The sequence below is a fragment of the Myotis yumanensis genome, unplaced genomic scaffold, assembly GCF_028538775.1.
Source record: "Myotis yumanensis isolate MYYU_CA2020_CCGP unplaced genomic scaffold, mMyoYum1.0.hap1 SCAF_10, whole genome shotgun sequence".
NCBI classification, from domain to species: domain Eukaryota; kingdom Metazoa; phylum Chordata; class Mammalia; order Chiroptera; family Vespertilionidae; genus Myotis; species Myotis yumanensis.
Window position 1 is genome coordinate 19,859,624 of NW_027223761.1, and position 17,191 is coordinate 19,876,814.

Below are 17,191 nucleotides of genomic sequence, written 5' to 3' on the forward strand. Positions count from 1 at the left end.
GCCTATAGCAGGAAATACTTGAGAGTCTTCTCTTTGTTCTATTTCTCCTTCAGTAGGTGTAATTCAGCCACAGGTTGAGTCTGATGCCTCTCTTTTCCTTGTCAATTCTTTTTTTTAAATATATTTTTATTGATTTTAGAGAAGAAGGGAGAGGAAGAGAGAGATAGAAACATCAGTGATGAGCGGGAATCATTGATTGGCTGCCTCCTGCACGCCCCCTACTGGGGATTGAGCCAGCAACCTGGGCATATGCCCTTGACCGGAATCAAACCTGGGACCCTTGAGTCCGCAGACCGATGCTCCATCCACTGAGCCAAACCAGCTAGGGCTCCTTGTGAATTCTTTAGTCATTCCTGGTTTCCATTTTATCTTTGAGTTTGAGAGTTCCTCTCCACACCTAAAAAAATGACAATTGCATGTGCCTGGTATTTTGGGAAGATGGGATGGGACACATAGCAAGATGTGACAATAGTTTGCCACCTTTGTGTGAGAGCTTCTGCTCTTCCAAGGGCCAGAAACTCTCTATTCCTTCCTATTCCCAGTTTCTCTCCTCACTGCCTCACACTAGCAAAGTGCTTAGCAAAAATTAGAATGGAATCAAGGGTCAACGTACCAAGCTTTGGGTAATCTAGCTCTGATCAATAATAGCCCTGAGTTGGGTTTCTTCCAACTAGTGTGTCTGTGACTCTGGGCTGATCCTCCCCCTTGTGCCTTCCTAGCAGGCATTTTATAGGTATTTTAAGTGGTGGATTCTTGCAGTTTCGTTTCTCCCTAATCCTCTTCCTCCTCACTCTCCAGCTTGTAAGAATTCTGGAACACATCTGAAGCAGTAATGAATTCTCTTCCCTGGCTCTTATTGATTTAATCATTAAATGAGGCTTAGGCAGATGGTAAGATAACTAGGCTCCAACCTGCAATCTTGAGCCAATTCTCTATCATGCAAGTATACAATCCTCTTTATATCTCTTTTTACAAGTGCATATATTTTATCTGCATTTTAAAAATGGGAAATCAAAACATAGCATGTGATTTGCCTGGTATCCTCCACTGATTGGCTGAACCACACCTGGAATTCAGACACACCCCTGACATTTAGTCCCACCTTGTTACCACATTACCCAGGACACTCAATTTATGTGTATTAAAACAGTAGTCCGTAGTTACACAACATGTAGCAGTCACAACATGCACTGTGTTCTTTTTTCCTCACAAAAGCTCTTAATACAGCACAGTTATTTACCCCAAGCAGGACATACTTGGTATTAAAACAAATAAGAAAGTTACCAGAGACAATGGAGCTATGTTAGGTAGACTCAGGGTCTAGAGACTTTAAGTCTTTTTTTAAAAATATATTTTTATTGCTTTTAGAGAAGAAGGGAGTGGAGAGAGAGATAGAAACATCAATGATGAGAGGGAGTCATTGACTGCCTTCTGCACGCCTCCTACTGGGGATCAAGCCTGTAATTCTAGTATGTGCCCTTGACCAGAATTGAACCTGAAACCCTTCAGTCTACAGGCCGATGCTCTATCCATTCAGCCAAACTGGCTAGAGCAAGACTTTAAGTCTTTAGATCAGCGGTTCTCAACCTGTGGGTCACGACCCCTTTGGGGGTCGAACGACCCTTTCACAGGGGTCGCCTAAGACCATCGGAAAACACATATATAATTACATATTGTTTTTGTGATTAATCACTATGCTTTAATTATGTTCAATTTGTAACAATGAAAATACATCCTGCATATTAGATATTTACATTACGATTCATAACAGTAGCAAAATTACAGTTATGAAGTAGCAACGAAAATAATTTTATGGTTGGGGGTCACCACAACATGAGGAACTATATTAAAGGGTCATGGCATTAGGAAGGTTGAGAACCACTGCTTTAAGTGGACATGAGGGTAAATCCTGGGGTATCCTAGATATTTCTCTACCACCTACATCAAACAGTAAGACACTCAGCATGCTGAAAGATACCCAAAGATATGCATGAAAGACTGCAAAGTCATCTCGTTTTCCATAAAATGTCTTATCTTCATCTTTAAGGACACTGGATTGCTGCTTTAAAAGAATTCTGTAATACAGTTAACATCCATGAGCTTTGTAAAAGAAGCAACTTGGCCCTTGGCAATTTGGCTCAGTAGATAGAGCATGGGCCTGCAGACTGAAGGGTCCGGGATTTGGTTCTGGTCAAGGGCACATGCGCAGGTTGTGGGCTCAATCCCCAGTAGGGGGCATGCAGGAGGCAGCCAATCAATGATTCTCTCATCATTGATGTTTTTATCTCTCTTTTCCTCTCCCTTCCTCTCTGATATCAAATATATACATACATACATATATATATATATATATATATATATATATATACACATATATATACACACATACATATATGTGTGTGTGTGTGTGTGTGTGTGTGTGTGTTTTAAAAGAACAACTTGGCTGAGAACTCCATATCAAGGAAGAATAAGAAATATTAAAGATGTGAGAGGAGGGAAATAAAAAAATGAATGTCCTAGGAGAATGGTGTGAGCCTTTCTAAAGCAACTAGATTAACCTTAGATCAATGAATTCTCACCAATTCTTGAAGAATGGGAATAATCAGAGAATTTGTTTCATATTTTTTCATTTCAGTACTAATAATAAGGATAAGTAACATTTGTTGAACAGTATTGTAGACCAGACATGGGGCACTGTATTTTATATGAATTATCTTGTTTAATTATTTTAACAAGTCAATGTTAGTAGGTAGTGCTATTCTTCTCATTCTACATATGAAAATCTTTTTTTTTAAAAATATATTTTATTGATTTTTTACAGAGCGGAAAGGAGAGGGATAGAGAGTTAGAAACATCGATGAGAGAGAAACATCGATCAGCTGCCTCCTGCACACCTCCCACTGGGGATGTGCCTGCAACCAAGGTACATGCCCCTGACCGGAATCGAACCTGGGACCTTTCAGTCCGCAGGCCGGCGCTCTATCCACTGAGCCAAACTGGTCAGGGCTACATATGAAAATCTTAAGATACAGACATCTTGATCTCTAATATTATTTTTTTTTCAGTAAAAGTAACTAAAACTTTTTGAGGAAATAATTGATTCTGGTTTCCTGCAGACAGATATAAAGTAAATTTGAACCATTTTATGTGTCAGAAAGCAAGAAAGCTTTCAAACATTAATGAGTTCATGTCCAAAGAATTTAAGAATCAACAGAAGAGGGGGTTCTATTGGTGAAAGTTACAATAATAGAGCTATGACTGTCATTGAAATACATTGACTCTATGAGGCATTATGAATCCACAATTACACACAGACAATGTGATATTATTAACTTATTATTGGATCATTGAAAAATGTGAAAATCAATTAATCCTAGTCACAACAATAGGCATTTTAAAAATTTGGACCTTTATTTTGTAAAATTACAAATCCTCAAAATTGCAACAATAATACATTAAACTCTTCTCCAATATTCATTGATTTTAGTTTGCTATATTTATTTATACATGCATTTAAATGCTTTTGTAAGTTGCAGCTATTTGATCATTTGTCCCAAATATTTCATCATGGATCATGGAAGGTACAGGGACATTCTCATCATACTAACCACAATATAAACTTAACATTTTTCTACTATTGGTAACTAATACACAGGCCATAAAACAACTTTGCCAATTATAGCAAAAATATCTTCTATAGAATTTTTATTTATGATCTAGCATTCATTCCAGAATCTCAAATTGCTTTTAGCTGTCAGAGTATTTAGGAACAGACACGGACAGGGACAGGGGGCTGGCCTGCAGCCTCCGCAGCTGAGCGCAGGCCCGGAGAGGAGATGGTGGGCCTGCCTCCCGCAGAAGCAGCGCGGGGCCCTTCCGCCTCCCACGGAATTTTGCAGGAGTCCCTCTATGCTCCAGCAGAAGTGGCATGACTCCCTCCCACCTCCCACGAAATCAGCCCGGCTCCCTCCTGCCGCCGGTGGAAGCAGCGCAGCTCCGGGCAGTGCACTGCGGTTCCTGCCAGCTCCCGCGGAAGCAGTGGGCAGCCTACTGCGCAATATTGCCCAATGTGCTACTAGTATTGTATAAATGCACAAGATGGCCTGATAAGAAAAAATTGTCCACTCTATAATGCCCGTTGTACCAAGGTTGAGAACCCCTCCTTTAAACTGAGCCTCCACTCTCTTGACCGGACTAGAAATTAAACCTTGCTCATTGGTTTCTCTGTTTGTGGTGCCTTCATCTTCAATTCCACAGCCTAATTCTAGTTGTAGATGGACCAAAAGCACACAGGTTCTTAATTCAGGTGACTATCTTCAGTCCAGTGCTCTCTTTGTTGTCCAGTGCCAAGGTTTAGTGCTGTTCCTGTTGAAATGTTGGGGCAGGAAACTCTCCCAACCACCCTGATCCAACCAGGACAAAAATTGCTCCACACCACCAACCAGACTTTCCCATGAGACCATTGTCTGGACTACATAGAATTTAGGCATCCTGAAACAATGTGCCAAGGTCAAGTGAAACAATAGGTACCATGATGTACTGCCCTCCCCTTAAATTTCTCAATAAATAGCCACCTCCCTGGGTCTGGGTCTTCCCACTCTCCATAAACCCAACCCAGGCTCTTCCCATCACAAACCACTTCACTTCAACTTGTTTAATCAAACACAAAATCTCTTTATTGTTTGGGGTTTGGGTGGATTTAGAAAGCTCTGCTGTTAGAAGCAACATTGAATCATTTTCCCTGGTGTGGGAGTGAGGAGGGGACAGGCTAATATAAGTTAGTCTTTTTGTTTGAAACTCTCCCTGCCATATCATGTACACTATGTTTAACCTAGTATTTCATACATATTAGTGCAGGGGGTCCTCAAACTTTTTAAACAGGGGGCCAGTTCACTGTCCCTCAGACCGTTGGAGGGCCGGACTATAGTTTAAAAAAATAACTATGAACAAATTCCTATGCACACTGCACATATCTTATTTTGAAGTAAAAAAACAAAACGGGAACAAATACAATATTTGTATTTGCATGTGGCCCGCAGGCTGTAGTTTGAGGACCCCTGTATTAGTGTATAATCCTTTAATGTATCCAGAAAGCAGCAATCAGAAGAGAGGATAATCTCTACAGACCTACTGAGCAGAGTCTACTTGCTGATCATTAAGAGAAAGACCATAGAAAGAGAGAAGAGTAAGTCATAATGCTCAGAAACTAGTATTGCCTCTCTCTGGAAAATCTGGCAAGGCTCTACAGATCCACACACTACGAGTTCCAGGAGAAGTCATTCTGGGCAGCATGCATCTGATAAGAATGTCATGGAGATCCCCGGAAGCGTGGGGGAACTAAACCTTGTGGAGTGCCTGAGGCTGCTTCAACCTGATACACCTAAGTGAAGCCAGCAATGACTTGAGTGCAGGGACCATGGTATTGAACATCCACACTGCATCCCCAGAGCCCACTACTTTACTGATAATTACAATTATGTACAATTTATTCTTTCTCTGCCCACCCACCCATTGCTCCAGCCACATGTTGGGGCCCATCTGACACTTGTTTGTAGGACAGCGTCACAGAGGCACACAGTTCCACTGATTCCATGTACAGGGCATGTGGATATGATGCAGATTGTAATTCATTTTCTGAATAATTTTGTTATTCTTGTCAGTGTGAGAATATATGGGGAAGCCAAGGTTGTTAAGAGCCTTGGTCTGGTTATACACGACATAGGAGATGAGGCCCTGCTTCCGGTACTCAGGCAGGGTGCCTGCCATCCGTATCTCTCCTGTCTGGTCCATCAGGTCCCAGCACACAGGGTTTCCCTCGGGCTCCAGCAGACAGAATGTGGGGAACGTCTGGATACAGCGCTCGATGAATCTCTGGCTCCTCCCATTGCCGCCAAAATGCCAGAATTTATTCACCAGGGCAGCATGGGTAACATCCAGGGATGAGAGTTTAAGCATTTCTTGATTGCTATGGAGGTTCCAAGAGAAAAGTAAAGTCCATGAGTACTTATTATATCTGTTCTTGTCCCTACTATCTATAATACATTTCTGAAAATGTTGAATTGGGCTGCTTTGAAGAATATTGACTGTAGTGGGGCAAGAGTGAAAGCAGGAAGAGAAGTTGGGAGGCTACTTCAGGAATGGGAGGTGTGAGTATGCAGTGACATATCTCAAACTTACATGGCCTTGGGTTTGCCATCACCAGGTGGTAAGTTCTTTACATCCAACAGAGAAGGAATCAGTTTCTTTACAGTGTCAAGTTCCGCATAGAGAAAGCGCTCTGTGTGGTTGACTTTGAAGGATTTGCTGGCTGCGAGATTTTGTATCACCTCATTCAGGTTGGACTGGGAACCTAGATGGGGTTTTAAGGAGACATGCAACTATTTCAGCACATTTTATGGAGAAACTGTCCAGTAGAGTGGTACATGTCTACATTTACAGTCTAAAAACCTATGTTCTGGCTTGGTACTGCCAATGTGTGATCGAGCACCATGTAGTCAAGATTTGTGCAATGAACATCCTCAGAGATTCATTCACAACCATGGTCATACAATTTGTGGCAATGCCAAGACTGGAACCAAATTTTCTGGGCTACATGACTGTATTGTTTTCATAATCACAGGAGAGTCATTATACAAACTATAGTAGCCAACATCTCATGTGCACTTACTCTGTTCATAGTATGGTAGATTGTTGCAGGAATAACCCACAATGTGCCCATGTCTCTTTGTGTCTTTTCCCTGGAATAGTCCCCTCCTGTAATGTATCTGACCTTGGCCATATGGCTTGCTTTTGCCAATGGAAAAGAGTACACTTGATGCAGAGAGAGGCTAAAGAGGGCTTGCACCATTAGCTTTCTTTGTGCTCCTGATTTCCTTGAGATCAACACCATATGGATAGGATTAGGCTATTCAGCTGAGGACTTGTGCTCCTATCATGCTGTCATCAAGGTATCCAGCACCAACAGCCAGAACTATCATTCAGGCATGTGAGTGAGGCCATGCTAGAGCAACTAGCGCATAGTCCATCCATTAACACCCTGCAGCCACATGAGCAAATCTGGATGAAACCAGCAGAAGAACTGTCTTGCAAAGCCCAGCCCAAATGTTGATTCACAGAATTATGAGGTTTGCTTTGCAGTCCAAGTAAATTGACACATCCAGGAATTGTGCTAAGCAATTCCTATTCAATATGTTATCTAATCTTTTCAACACCCTTGTGCTTTAGCTACTACCATTGTTATCCTCATTTTTATATATGACTCAGTGAGGATAATTCAAGTGGCTAAGATGGCATAGCAAGTAACAGACAAATGCCATCCTAGGGAGTGTGATTCTGGATGACATGCTCATAACCATGCAGTTTCTTTAATGACCTAGGAGGTACTTTATGGCACGAGTTGTCATTCTTAGTCCTGGCATGGAAGGCCCTAGGGGAAGCTCTGCCCTGGCACTCAATCAACCTAAGGGATTCTGGATATGTCTGCAAAATAAATTTGTGGCTATCAAAAAATTATGTTTCCTACAGGAAGCCCATTTTTTGCAAGCGTTGAGGGTGTTTTTCCCCTATTACATTTATATTCACAGCTGAGTAAAAAAAAAACTTATAGCAGGCTGAGGGTCTGAAGTATGGAGAAAGATATGAATCATAAGGGAAATTGTGAGGAGAGAGAAGTGAGTCAGCACACTTCCCATTCCTCTTACTTACTTTGGATCTGCAAATGCTGTTTCCAATTGATGACTTCTGGCAAGCCAAGCACTTCCTGACAGTTCTTGGGGTCCTTGGAGTAGATTTGGTAAGTATTGGTGTAGTGATCAAGGTCATCTACCATGTCCTGTTTGCATTGGGAAAAGCAGAATCAACCAAAATATTTGTATTTTGTGATTGCCATACTGGTTGTACGTGTTCCATTATGCTCTGTTATTTTTAAATATCAGGTGTTTTGTTGGTGTATTACTTTTATTGAGGAATTATTTATGTTATGAAGTCAAGTCAAGGACTTCCTTATTCAAGTCATATTAAAAAATTTCCTGAATAAAACTATTCTGAACTCAGCTCTTGCTTTAAAATTTCAAACCAAAATGACCCATTTAGAATTTAACATTTCTTTTAAAAAGCACAGGACAGTCAGACTTTTAGTAAAATGCTTTTTAGTACATGTTATGGTAGTAAATGTGTAAGCTCCAAAGGCTTCAGTAAACAAAAGCAAAACAAAGCAAACAAAACAAAAACAAAGATACTTTGTGTTCTCTTATGATTTTTAAACGAATCAGATTAGGGAAATGTTCACATTCTACCATGCTATGCAAATTCTTAGGAACAGTCAGATGCAATTGTCAGAACTTTCTAAACATCAATATGATTTTCTAAATAAAGATGCAACATTTCAAAACTAAAATCAAATAAAGTATTTAGCTAACATTTGCAAAACTGAAGTAGAGAGTAAACCATCAGTGAAAATCTTTGGCCAAAAGTATAAATCTTGCTGTAGACCAAAGGTTTCTACAAAATGTGAGCTCTGAACATGTCTCTATCAAAACTGATGGCGGTAACAGACTTGAAAACCCACCTATGAATGATGAAACAAAAAAAAAGTTAAAAGATGAATAAGTTTGAGGATCTGATGTACAGCATGGTGATTCTAGTTAGTAATACTGTATTATATGTTCTTGAAAGCTACGAAGAAGAAAATCTTAAATATTTTCACTACATAAAAGAAATAGTCAATATGTGACATGAGGGAGGTGTCAACTACAACCATGGTAATGATCATTTTGCAATACATGTGTGTATCAAACATACACATTGTACATCTTAAGCATACACAATTATGTCAATTAACTCTCATAAGATGGAAAACTTTATTTTTAAAACTGTGTTTTTGAAAGTAGCTCAAATAATACTTCTCTTTGAGGTTTTTAACAATAATACAGTCTTTTCCCCCCAAATTATTTGATTTGGTGAACTATTTTTCTTTTACCAGTTTTACTTCTATACAAGTTATATACAAGTTCAATATTTTAATGTTAATAAACTAGAGGCCCGGTGCATGAATTCGTGGACCAGTGAAGTCCCTCAGCCTGGCTTGTGGGATCGGGCCATAACCAGCTCTCTAACATCCCCCAAGTGGTTCCGGATTGTGCGAGGGCGCAGGCAAGACTGAGGGACCCCGCTGGTGCATGATTGGGGCCGGGAAGGGACACAGGAGGTTGGCCAGCCAGAGAGGGACTGTGGGAGGGCTCCAGGACATGTCTGGTCCATCTCACTCAGTCCCAGTCAGCTGGACCCCAGCAGCAAGCTAACCTACCAGTTGGAACATCTGCCCTCTGGTGGTCAGTGCATATCATAGTGAGTGGTTGAGGAGTCTTAGCATATCATTAGCATATTACACTTTGATTGGTTGAACCGAAGACCAGACGACAGGACACTTAGCATATTAGGCTTTTTATTATATAGGATTTTTAGTTTTAAAATATTTTAACTATTTAATTTTTTTAACTTTTAAAAATTATCACAATATGTAACCAACAACTACAATCATGTCATTTTGCTCTAACATTCCCTAATTCTCCGTGTTGTTTTAGACATTATGTCTCACAATTTGTAATTTGTTTACTTTGGATGAAGTCCTGTCCTGACCCTCTATAAAAAAAAAATCTTATTTATCCTTGACATACAGTTTTGGTAAATTTTCCACCAGGAAGCATTTCTGGTCTTTTCCCTGCAACCTCTACTACATATAATTTTTTAAATGCCCTATTTTATTGACTTTATTGATGACAGTTGGTTAAAATACCATTCAGCCTCTCAATGGGAATGCGGTACCACAAGGAGAAGTTGCGAGTTAGCACTAGTGAGTTGGTGTGGTTCAAGGTTGATATTTTTAAAAGATAGAAAATAATTTTTCTCCATAGGTTAAGAGTTAACAATGGAACTAGGGTTTGATTCACACCAATAAAGATGTCGAATCTGAGAAATGTTGCTTTAATATTTTTAACAGAAGATCAGCTTTTTGTTTATGCCATCAACATAATCTTACATTAGCACAATCTTCCATTGGGTGCCTCTCTTGCCATAAACTAAAGGCAAGAGATAATGGAATACTATGCTGCTGTAAAAAAGAAGGAATTCTTACCATTTGCAACAGCATGGATGGAACTGGAGAGCATTATACTAAGTGAAATAAGCCAGTCAGAGAAAGATAAAAATCACATGATCTCACTCATTTGTGGAATATAATGAACAACATAAACTGAGGAACAAAAATAGAACCAGAGTCATAGGAGCATTGAACAAACTGTCCAAGCTATGAGGGAAGTCGGAGGGTGAGGGGGTAAGAGATCAACCAAAGGACTTATATGCATGCATATGAGCAAAACCAATTGACACAGACCGGCGGGGGGCAGAGTGGGGCAAGGAAGAGGTCAGGTGTTGGGGGTGGAGGCAGCCGGGGAGAGGTCAATGGGGTTAAAGGAGACTTATGTAATATTTTAAACAATAAAGAATTTCATTTAAAAAAAGGAAATAATGAAGGGTGCTTGGTGTTTAGTATAACCAGGATGCTGTTTGGGGTCCTGTCTTGAAAACAAATTAAAACAATGAGTGAGTATGAAAATGCCTCCTATATAATTTTAATCAGCTTTCCACCTGTGTTATTTCTTTTTATAATAAAGTTTATTTTTCAATTATAGTATATTATTTTATACTAGAGGTCCAGTGCATGAAATTTGTGCATGGGTAGGATCCTTAGGCTTGGCCGGTGATCAGGGCTGATCTGTGGGGCAACTGGTGGGGCGATAGGGGGGTGGTGTCAGCCCACTCACCAGCCTGCCCCCCCTCCACCACCGCCGGTCGCCTCCCTCTACGGGGTGACCAGTGGGGTGATTGTGGGGCCCCCTCTGGCACCCACCTTGGTGGGTGCCAGTGCATTGAGCATCTGCCCCCTGGTGGTCAGTGTGAATCATAGCGACCGTTCATTCTACCGGTCGTTCTGCCATTTGGTCAATTTACATATTAGGCTTTTATTATATAGATTAGAAGCACATTGCACGAAAATTCACACAATAGGCCTTCCTTCTCCTGGCTGCTGGAACCAGTTTTCCTCTGGCACCGGGGACCAAGGCCTTAGGTCTTACAGCAGCAGAGAATCCAAGCCTTCAGTCTTCACTCCAGCCGTAGCCTTCAGTCTTCGCTCTGCACCTGCTTATGCAAATTAACTGCCATCTTCGTTGGGTTCATTTGCATAGTTGCTCTGATTGGCTGCTGGGAGTAGTGGAGTGATACCAATTTGCATGTTTCTCTTTTATTAGTGTAGATTAGTTTCAGGTATACAGCATAGTGGTTAGACAATCATTTCATTCAATTCTCCTGTTGCTGCACATTTCAGACCATGCTGTAATTTATCTATGGATTCATCTGTATTCTCTTCCAAGCTGTGGAATTTTCAAGGACTGAGACTGTTTACTATTCCTGGGATTCATTTCTATACGCCCTGGTCTCCCACATTACCAGGTGAAGATAAACACATAGCAAATACATACATAGATGCACATTCATTTCATATCTGACATCTTACTTGCTCCTGAGGACGGACAACCACTGTATTCAAATCAGGCCACTTGTCCACCAGGGCCTTCAGCTTGAAAGGGTTTCCCTGGTTCATGTGGAAGATGGTCCCATAAACCTGCAGCATCACAAGAAAGTGGGAGGGTCAATATACAGGGGTTGGTAAAAGTAGGTTTACAATTGTTTATCTGAAAAAAAATGCAGGTTATGATTATTACAATAGCTTTATTAACTCTGTTTCACGTACTCACAACTTTAAAACTACTTTTCCCCAACTCTATATTATGAAAGGGTGTTAAAATAACTTGTTTGATCAGGACAGGTTTATTTCTATGAAATCATTGAATTTTATCATTGAAAGGTCTCCAGTGAGTATTTTTGCCAAGCAATTTTAAGTTTTAGTGTTTTGCCTCAATAGATGTATCTTTTAGAAATATAATCACAATGTAAAATATTCAGACTAATAAAATTTATGAATAAAATCATGAACTTTCCCATTGTAGAATTTAATGAACATTTAATGTAATGTATGTCAATTATATCTCAATTTTTAAAAAGGTGAAAAAATCTTTTAATAGATTTCCTACTACTCATGTACATGCACAAGAAATTTTACAAAATGAAAAATTTCAGATAAATGTAATTTTAAAATGTTTCTCTCCATTGAATTAATACATTCTAGTCATATTTCTTTTCCAATAAATAAAAATAATTTTAATTTAATGACTTTAGAGCATTCTATGACATGGATGAACAAACCTTATTTCTTAAACTTTTCTTTTTAAATATATTTTTAATAATTTCAGGGAGGAAGGGAGAAGAAAAGAGAGGGAAACATCAATGATGAGAGAGAATCATTGATTGGCTGCCTCCTGTATGCCCCCAAGTGGGGATCAAGCCCACAACCCAGGCAGGTGCCCTTGACCAGAATAGAACCAGGGACCCTTCAGTCCTTAGGCCAACGCTTACCTACTAAGCCAAATCAATTATAGCTATTTCTTAAACTTTTAATTTGTTCACATGAAGTAGCAAAGATAGTACAAAGAAGTTTCATAGTATACCTCCCTTGTAAAAGAGGTGATGTGAGCATGAGTGTAAATGAGATGGAGCATAAGTCAATTTCCACCACAAAATAGCTGCTCCTTAAAAGATCATTCTCTTCCCCACTTGTATCAAAAGAATACACAACACTTTCTCTCCCTGAGGTTGTCTCACTCTCACCTTTAAGGACTCAGGGAGGCTCTTCCTCAAGGATTTTTCTAGCATCTGCAGCATCTGTGGACCCTGCAAGTGGAGCATCTTGGCAGGTATTTTAGCCTAGAGGGAGGATCAACAAACAGTCAGGAGGAGAAAATAGGAATTAGATCCACACACCTTTACCTGAATCTTAGAAGGTAACAGGTAAGATAAGTCTGCCCACTTCTAAAATAACTGCATTGAGGGGAGAGAAAGTAGAGACACACTAGATTTCTACCATTACTACGAAGGAGACACACCATAAAAGTTCAGAAGGAACCACCACCAAGACACTAGAATAGCAGGTTCTATGCTAATGTCCAGGACCTTCTTCCGTGCCCTCTATTGGTGTTACCCACACTGAAGTACTCAGTAATGGCCAGGAAGAAGGTGGATGGCAGAAAGCATTTGGTTCTGTTTTTGAAAATGTTCACTTCACTTTCTTACACTACTTGAATTTTTTTTTAATTAAATCTTTATTGTTCAGATTACATTTGTTCCTCTTTTTTCCCCGATAACTCCCCTCCTCCCAGTTCCCGCCCCACCCTCCACCCTCACTCCCCACCCACTGCCCTCATCCATAGGTGCACGATTTTTGTCCAGTCTCTTCCCGCATCTCCCACTCCCTTTTCCCCCCAAGCATAGTCAGTCCATTCCCTTTCTATGTCCCTGATTCATTATAGTCACCAGTTCATTCTGTACATCAGATTATTTATTCACTTGATTCTTAGATTCACTTGTTGATAGATGCATGTTTGTTGTTCATAATTTGTATCTTTACCTTTTTCTTCTTCCTCTTCTTAAAGGATACCTTTCAGCATTTCGTATAATACTGGTTTAGTGGTGATGAACTCCTTTAGCTTTTCCTTATCTGTGAAGCTCTTTATCTGACCTTCAATTCTGAATGATAGCTTTGCTGGATAAAGTAATCTTGGTTGTAGGTTCTTGGTATTCAGCACTTTGAATATTTCTTGCCATTCCCTTCTGGCCTGCAAAGTTTCTGTTGAGAAATCAGCTGACAGTCGTATGGGTATTCCCTTGTAGGTAATTGAGTCTCTTTCTCTTGCTGCTTTTAAGATTCTCTCTTTGTCTTTTGCTCTTGGCATTTTAATGATGATGTGTCTTGGTGTGGTCCTCTTTGGATTCCTTTTGTTTGGGGTTCTCTGTGCTTCTTGGACCTGTAAGTCCATTTCTTTCACCAGGTGGGGGAAGTTTTCTGCCATTATTTCTTCAAATAGGTTTCCAATATCTTGCTGTCTCTCATCTTCTGGCACCCCTATAATTCTGATGTTTGTACGCTTGAAGCTGTCCCAGAGGCTCCTTACACTATCTTGGTATTTTCGGGTTCTTTTTTCATTTTGCTTTTCCTGTTGGGTGTTTTTTGCTTCTTCGCATTTCAAATCTTTGACTTGATTCTTGCACTCCTCTCGTCTGCTATTGGGTGTCTGTATAATATTCTTTATTTCAGTCAGTGTATGCTTAATTTCTAGTGGGTTCTTTATCACAGCATTGAGGGTCTCATTAGATTTTGTGAGGCTCTCATCAAGTTTATTGGCAGCTTGTAGCACATTATTGCAAGCCCTCAAAATTGCGTTTTTTAGCTCTATATCCTCCATTTCTGTCATGTTTTTTTGTCTCCGCATTTTTTATGCTTTCTTGGTGCACTCCCTTGTGGTCTTTGTGCTCAGTCTTGTTCTAGTTAAGCCTTGATTGTTGTAGTTAATACTAGAGGGATTTGACCACCAGGCCGACTGGCTGTGAGAATCACCTGTATCTGCAGTGGGAAAACTTCTGTCCTCTGGAGAGGTGCTAATCTAGCCTTTGCCTGAGGCTATCCGGCAATTGGCTCTGCACAGGGCTTGGGCGGGTTTTGGTCACTGGGGATCAACAGGGCGGGCAGAGGGAGCAGTTATGGCTGCTCTCAGTCCCGTTCCCAGAGGCTCTGCTTCTCAGAACCCCAGCAACCGCTGCAAACCTCGGAGAGAAAACTGTCCTCACGTTCCAACTGATGCCAGACAATCCCGCCTCTCCCGTTTGAGTCTGAGTCCCTAGAGACTTGCCCGGATCTGGAGCTCAAAGTCTGAGACTCCCTCCTGATTGAAAAAGACAACCGCGCCCTCAGCCACCAGCCCACTTTGCCCGCGCACCTCCACACCTTTGTATTTTCTACACTGCGCCTCCTCTGAGCCTCGGTATGCTGTTCTCTTTCCTTCTAGTTGAAGAGTCTCTCCTCAGCCAGCCTTCCTGTGGTTCTGGGTGATGTCCGTTCCGTCTTTTAGTTGTAGTTTTGAAGTGGTTGTTTGCGGCAGCAATCTCCGGTGTTTACCTATGCTGCCATCTTGGTCTCTCTCTTGAATTTTTATTTAACACACATTTATGTTAACAAATATGTTCTTTAAATATGCAGTGCATTTTGGGGATTAGGTTGCAGTCAGTGATGTCCCCAGTGCCACCACTAACAAACTGTAGCCTTGGAGAAGTTACTTACCCTCTTGGTTCCATGGTTTACTCATGAATCTTAATGAAAACAGATTGTACCTAGAAAATTATTGTCTCTTTCCTATCTTGCAAGATGGAGGTTGAAGAAGCTGAGAAGCTTGATACTAAGGAGAAGAAACCTGGAGCCAAGAAGGCTGATGCTGGTGACAAGGTCAAGAAAGGTAACCCCAAGGTAATATGTGTAAGAAGAGGAAGCCCCACAGAGGTGAAACCCTGTCCTGGTCAGAGGAATTGGCAGATATTCCTGGTCGGCTATATATTCCTAAAGGCCATGCATAAGTGGAAGTATTCAGTAGCTAAATCCTGGATTGAAACGAAAAAGGAGAAAGTTCTTGCTGCTGTCACAAGCCCAGTTGGTAGTGACAAGAAAGGTGGTGCCCAAGTGCTTACACTTTGCAAAATGCCTAGATACTACCCCACTGAAGATGTGCCTCCAAAGCTGTTGAGCCATGACAAGAAGCCCTTCAGTCAGCATGTGAGAAAACTGTGGGCCAACATCACCCCTGGGACCATTCTATCATACTCCTGGGCACTACGGAGGCAAGAGAATGGTTTTCCTGAATCAGCTGAGCAGGGGCCTTAATGTCTGCAACTCTGTGCCTTAATCAGTTTCCTCTGCATAGAACACACCAGAAATTCATCACCGGCACCTCTACCAAGACCAATATCAGTGTTTAATTAGTTTTTTTTGTAAGAAATTTAGTACACCAGTGTGTGAGGATAAAGCCCACTGGTAAGAACAAACACAGAGGGGAGGTGAAAATCCCAAACATGTCACTGGTGCTTACTTCAGGAAGAAAGAGCAGCGCCTGCCCAGTCACCAGGAGGGTGAGCTCCTCAACACAGAGAAACAGAAATATGAGAGGACAGAGCAGCACAAGGTTGATCAGAAAGCCATGGACTTGCAACTTCAGCCAAAAATTAAAGGTGTTCCTCAGCTCCAGGCTACCTCCCTCTGTGTTTGCTCTCCCCAACTGGCTTTATCCTCACAAACTGGTACCCGAAATTTCTTACCAAAAACTAAATGGATGCTTTGTTGGTTTAGAAATAGAAAGAAAATCATAGTGATGGTTAAGTGAGTTAATACATATTAAGTGCATAGTAGAGTTTCTAGCATATAATAACTCAAAATTATTATTTTATTACTGTTATTATTAATATCATTACTGGCAGCTAATCACACAATATTTCAGCTCAGCCCATTTGATTGTGTGTGTGTGTGTGTTGTTGTTTTTTTAAAAGAAATGCAGTGTAACTTTAACCTAGCTCACAGTGTGAGAGCTTTCAGTGGGAATAGTGTCCTGAGAATAACACCAACACTTACGTGAGAGACAGTTTGTGAGGATTAAATGAGTAATCCAGACACTGGCACCAAGTGAGTAAAAAAGCCCATGGGAATTTCTTAGTAAGTGCCTGGCACACAATAGTATTTGTGTATCATGATTATCATCATTCCCTGAAGGAAGCAGAGAAAAGATTGTTTGACGTATTCAGCCCGTTAGTGCGTAGGCACTCTGGCTACTCAGACCTTAGGCCAGGATGTTGTTGGCTTTCTTTTCTTTTCCTTTCTTTTCTTTTCTTTTCTTTTCTTTTCTTTTCTTTTCTTTTCTTTTCTTTTCTTTTCTTTTCTTTTCTTTTCTTTCTTTTTCTTTTCTTTTCTTTACTTTACTTTTCTTTTTCTTTTCTTCCTTCTTTTCTTCTTTCCCTCCCTCCCTCTCTCCCTCCCTTCCATCCTTCCTTCCTTTCTTCCTTCCTTCCTTCTTTCCCTCCTTCCCTCCTTCCTTCCTTTCTTCCTTTCTTGTTTAAGAAACATATGTCCTTTTGAATGATCAGCTACAGAGACTATAGAGATGGGACCAGTGGTGGTTGTTTTCAATGGTTCTAAATGTTTCTG

At 40.6% G+C, this 17,191-nt stretch overlaps 1 protein-coding gene and 1 pseudogene across 1 annotated transcript; one reads left to right on the forward strand and one right to left on the reverse strand.

Annotated features, from left to right (window-relative positions):
- Positions 1–5,562: 5,562 nt before the first annotated feature.
- On the reverse strand, positions 5,563–12,861 carry LOC139017966 (glycine N-acyltransferase-like). The gene is made up of 5 exons (XM_070426589.1): positions 12,784–12,861; positions 11,573–11,680; positions 7,705–7,831; positions 6,178–6,349; positions 5,563–5,965 (listed from the first exon to the last, which is right to left on the reverse strand). The coding sequence occupies exons 1-5, from the start codon at positions 12,859–12,861 to the stop codon at positions 5,563–5,565; spliced, it is 888 nt and encodes a 295-aa protein (XP_070282690.1).
- Positions 12,862–15,370: 2,509 nt separating this feature from the next.
- On the forward strand, positions 15,371–16,362 carry LOC139017732 (large ribosomal subunit protein eL6 pseudogene; annotated as a pseudogene).
- Positions 16,363–17,191: the final 829 nt, after the last annotated feature.

Bases quoted from the DNA above. Each gene is read 5' to 3' on its own strand.
- LOC139017966 (XM_070426589.1), bottom strand. From the start codon at position 12,861: ATGCTCCACTTGCAGGGTCCACAGATGCTGCAGATGCTAGAAAAATCC. The intron at 7,832-11,572 runs GTAAGATGTCAG...CAATGCAAACAG, and splicing joins TTGTCCGTCCTCAGGAGCAA to GACATGGTAGATGACCTTGA. The intron at 5,966-6,177 runs GTAAGTTTGAGA...GAACCTCCATAG, and splicing joins GATGGCAAACCCAAGGCCAT to CAATCAAGAAATGCTTAAAC.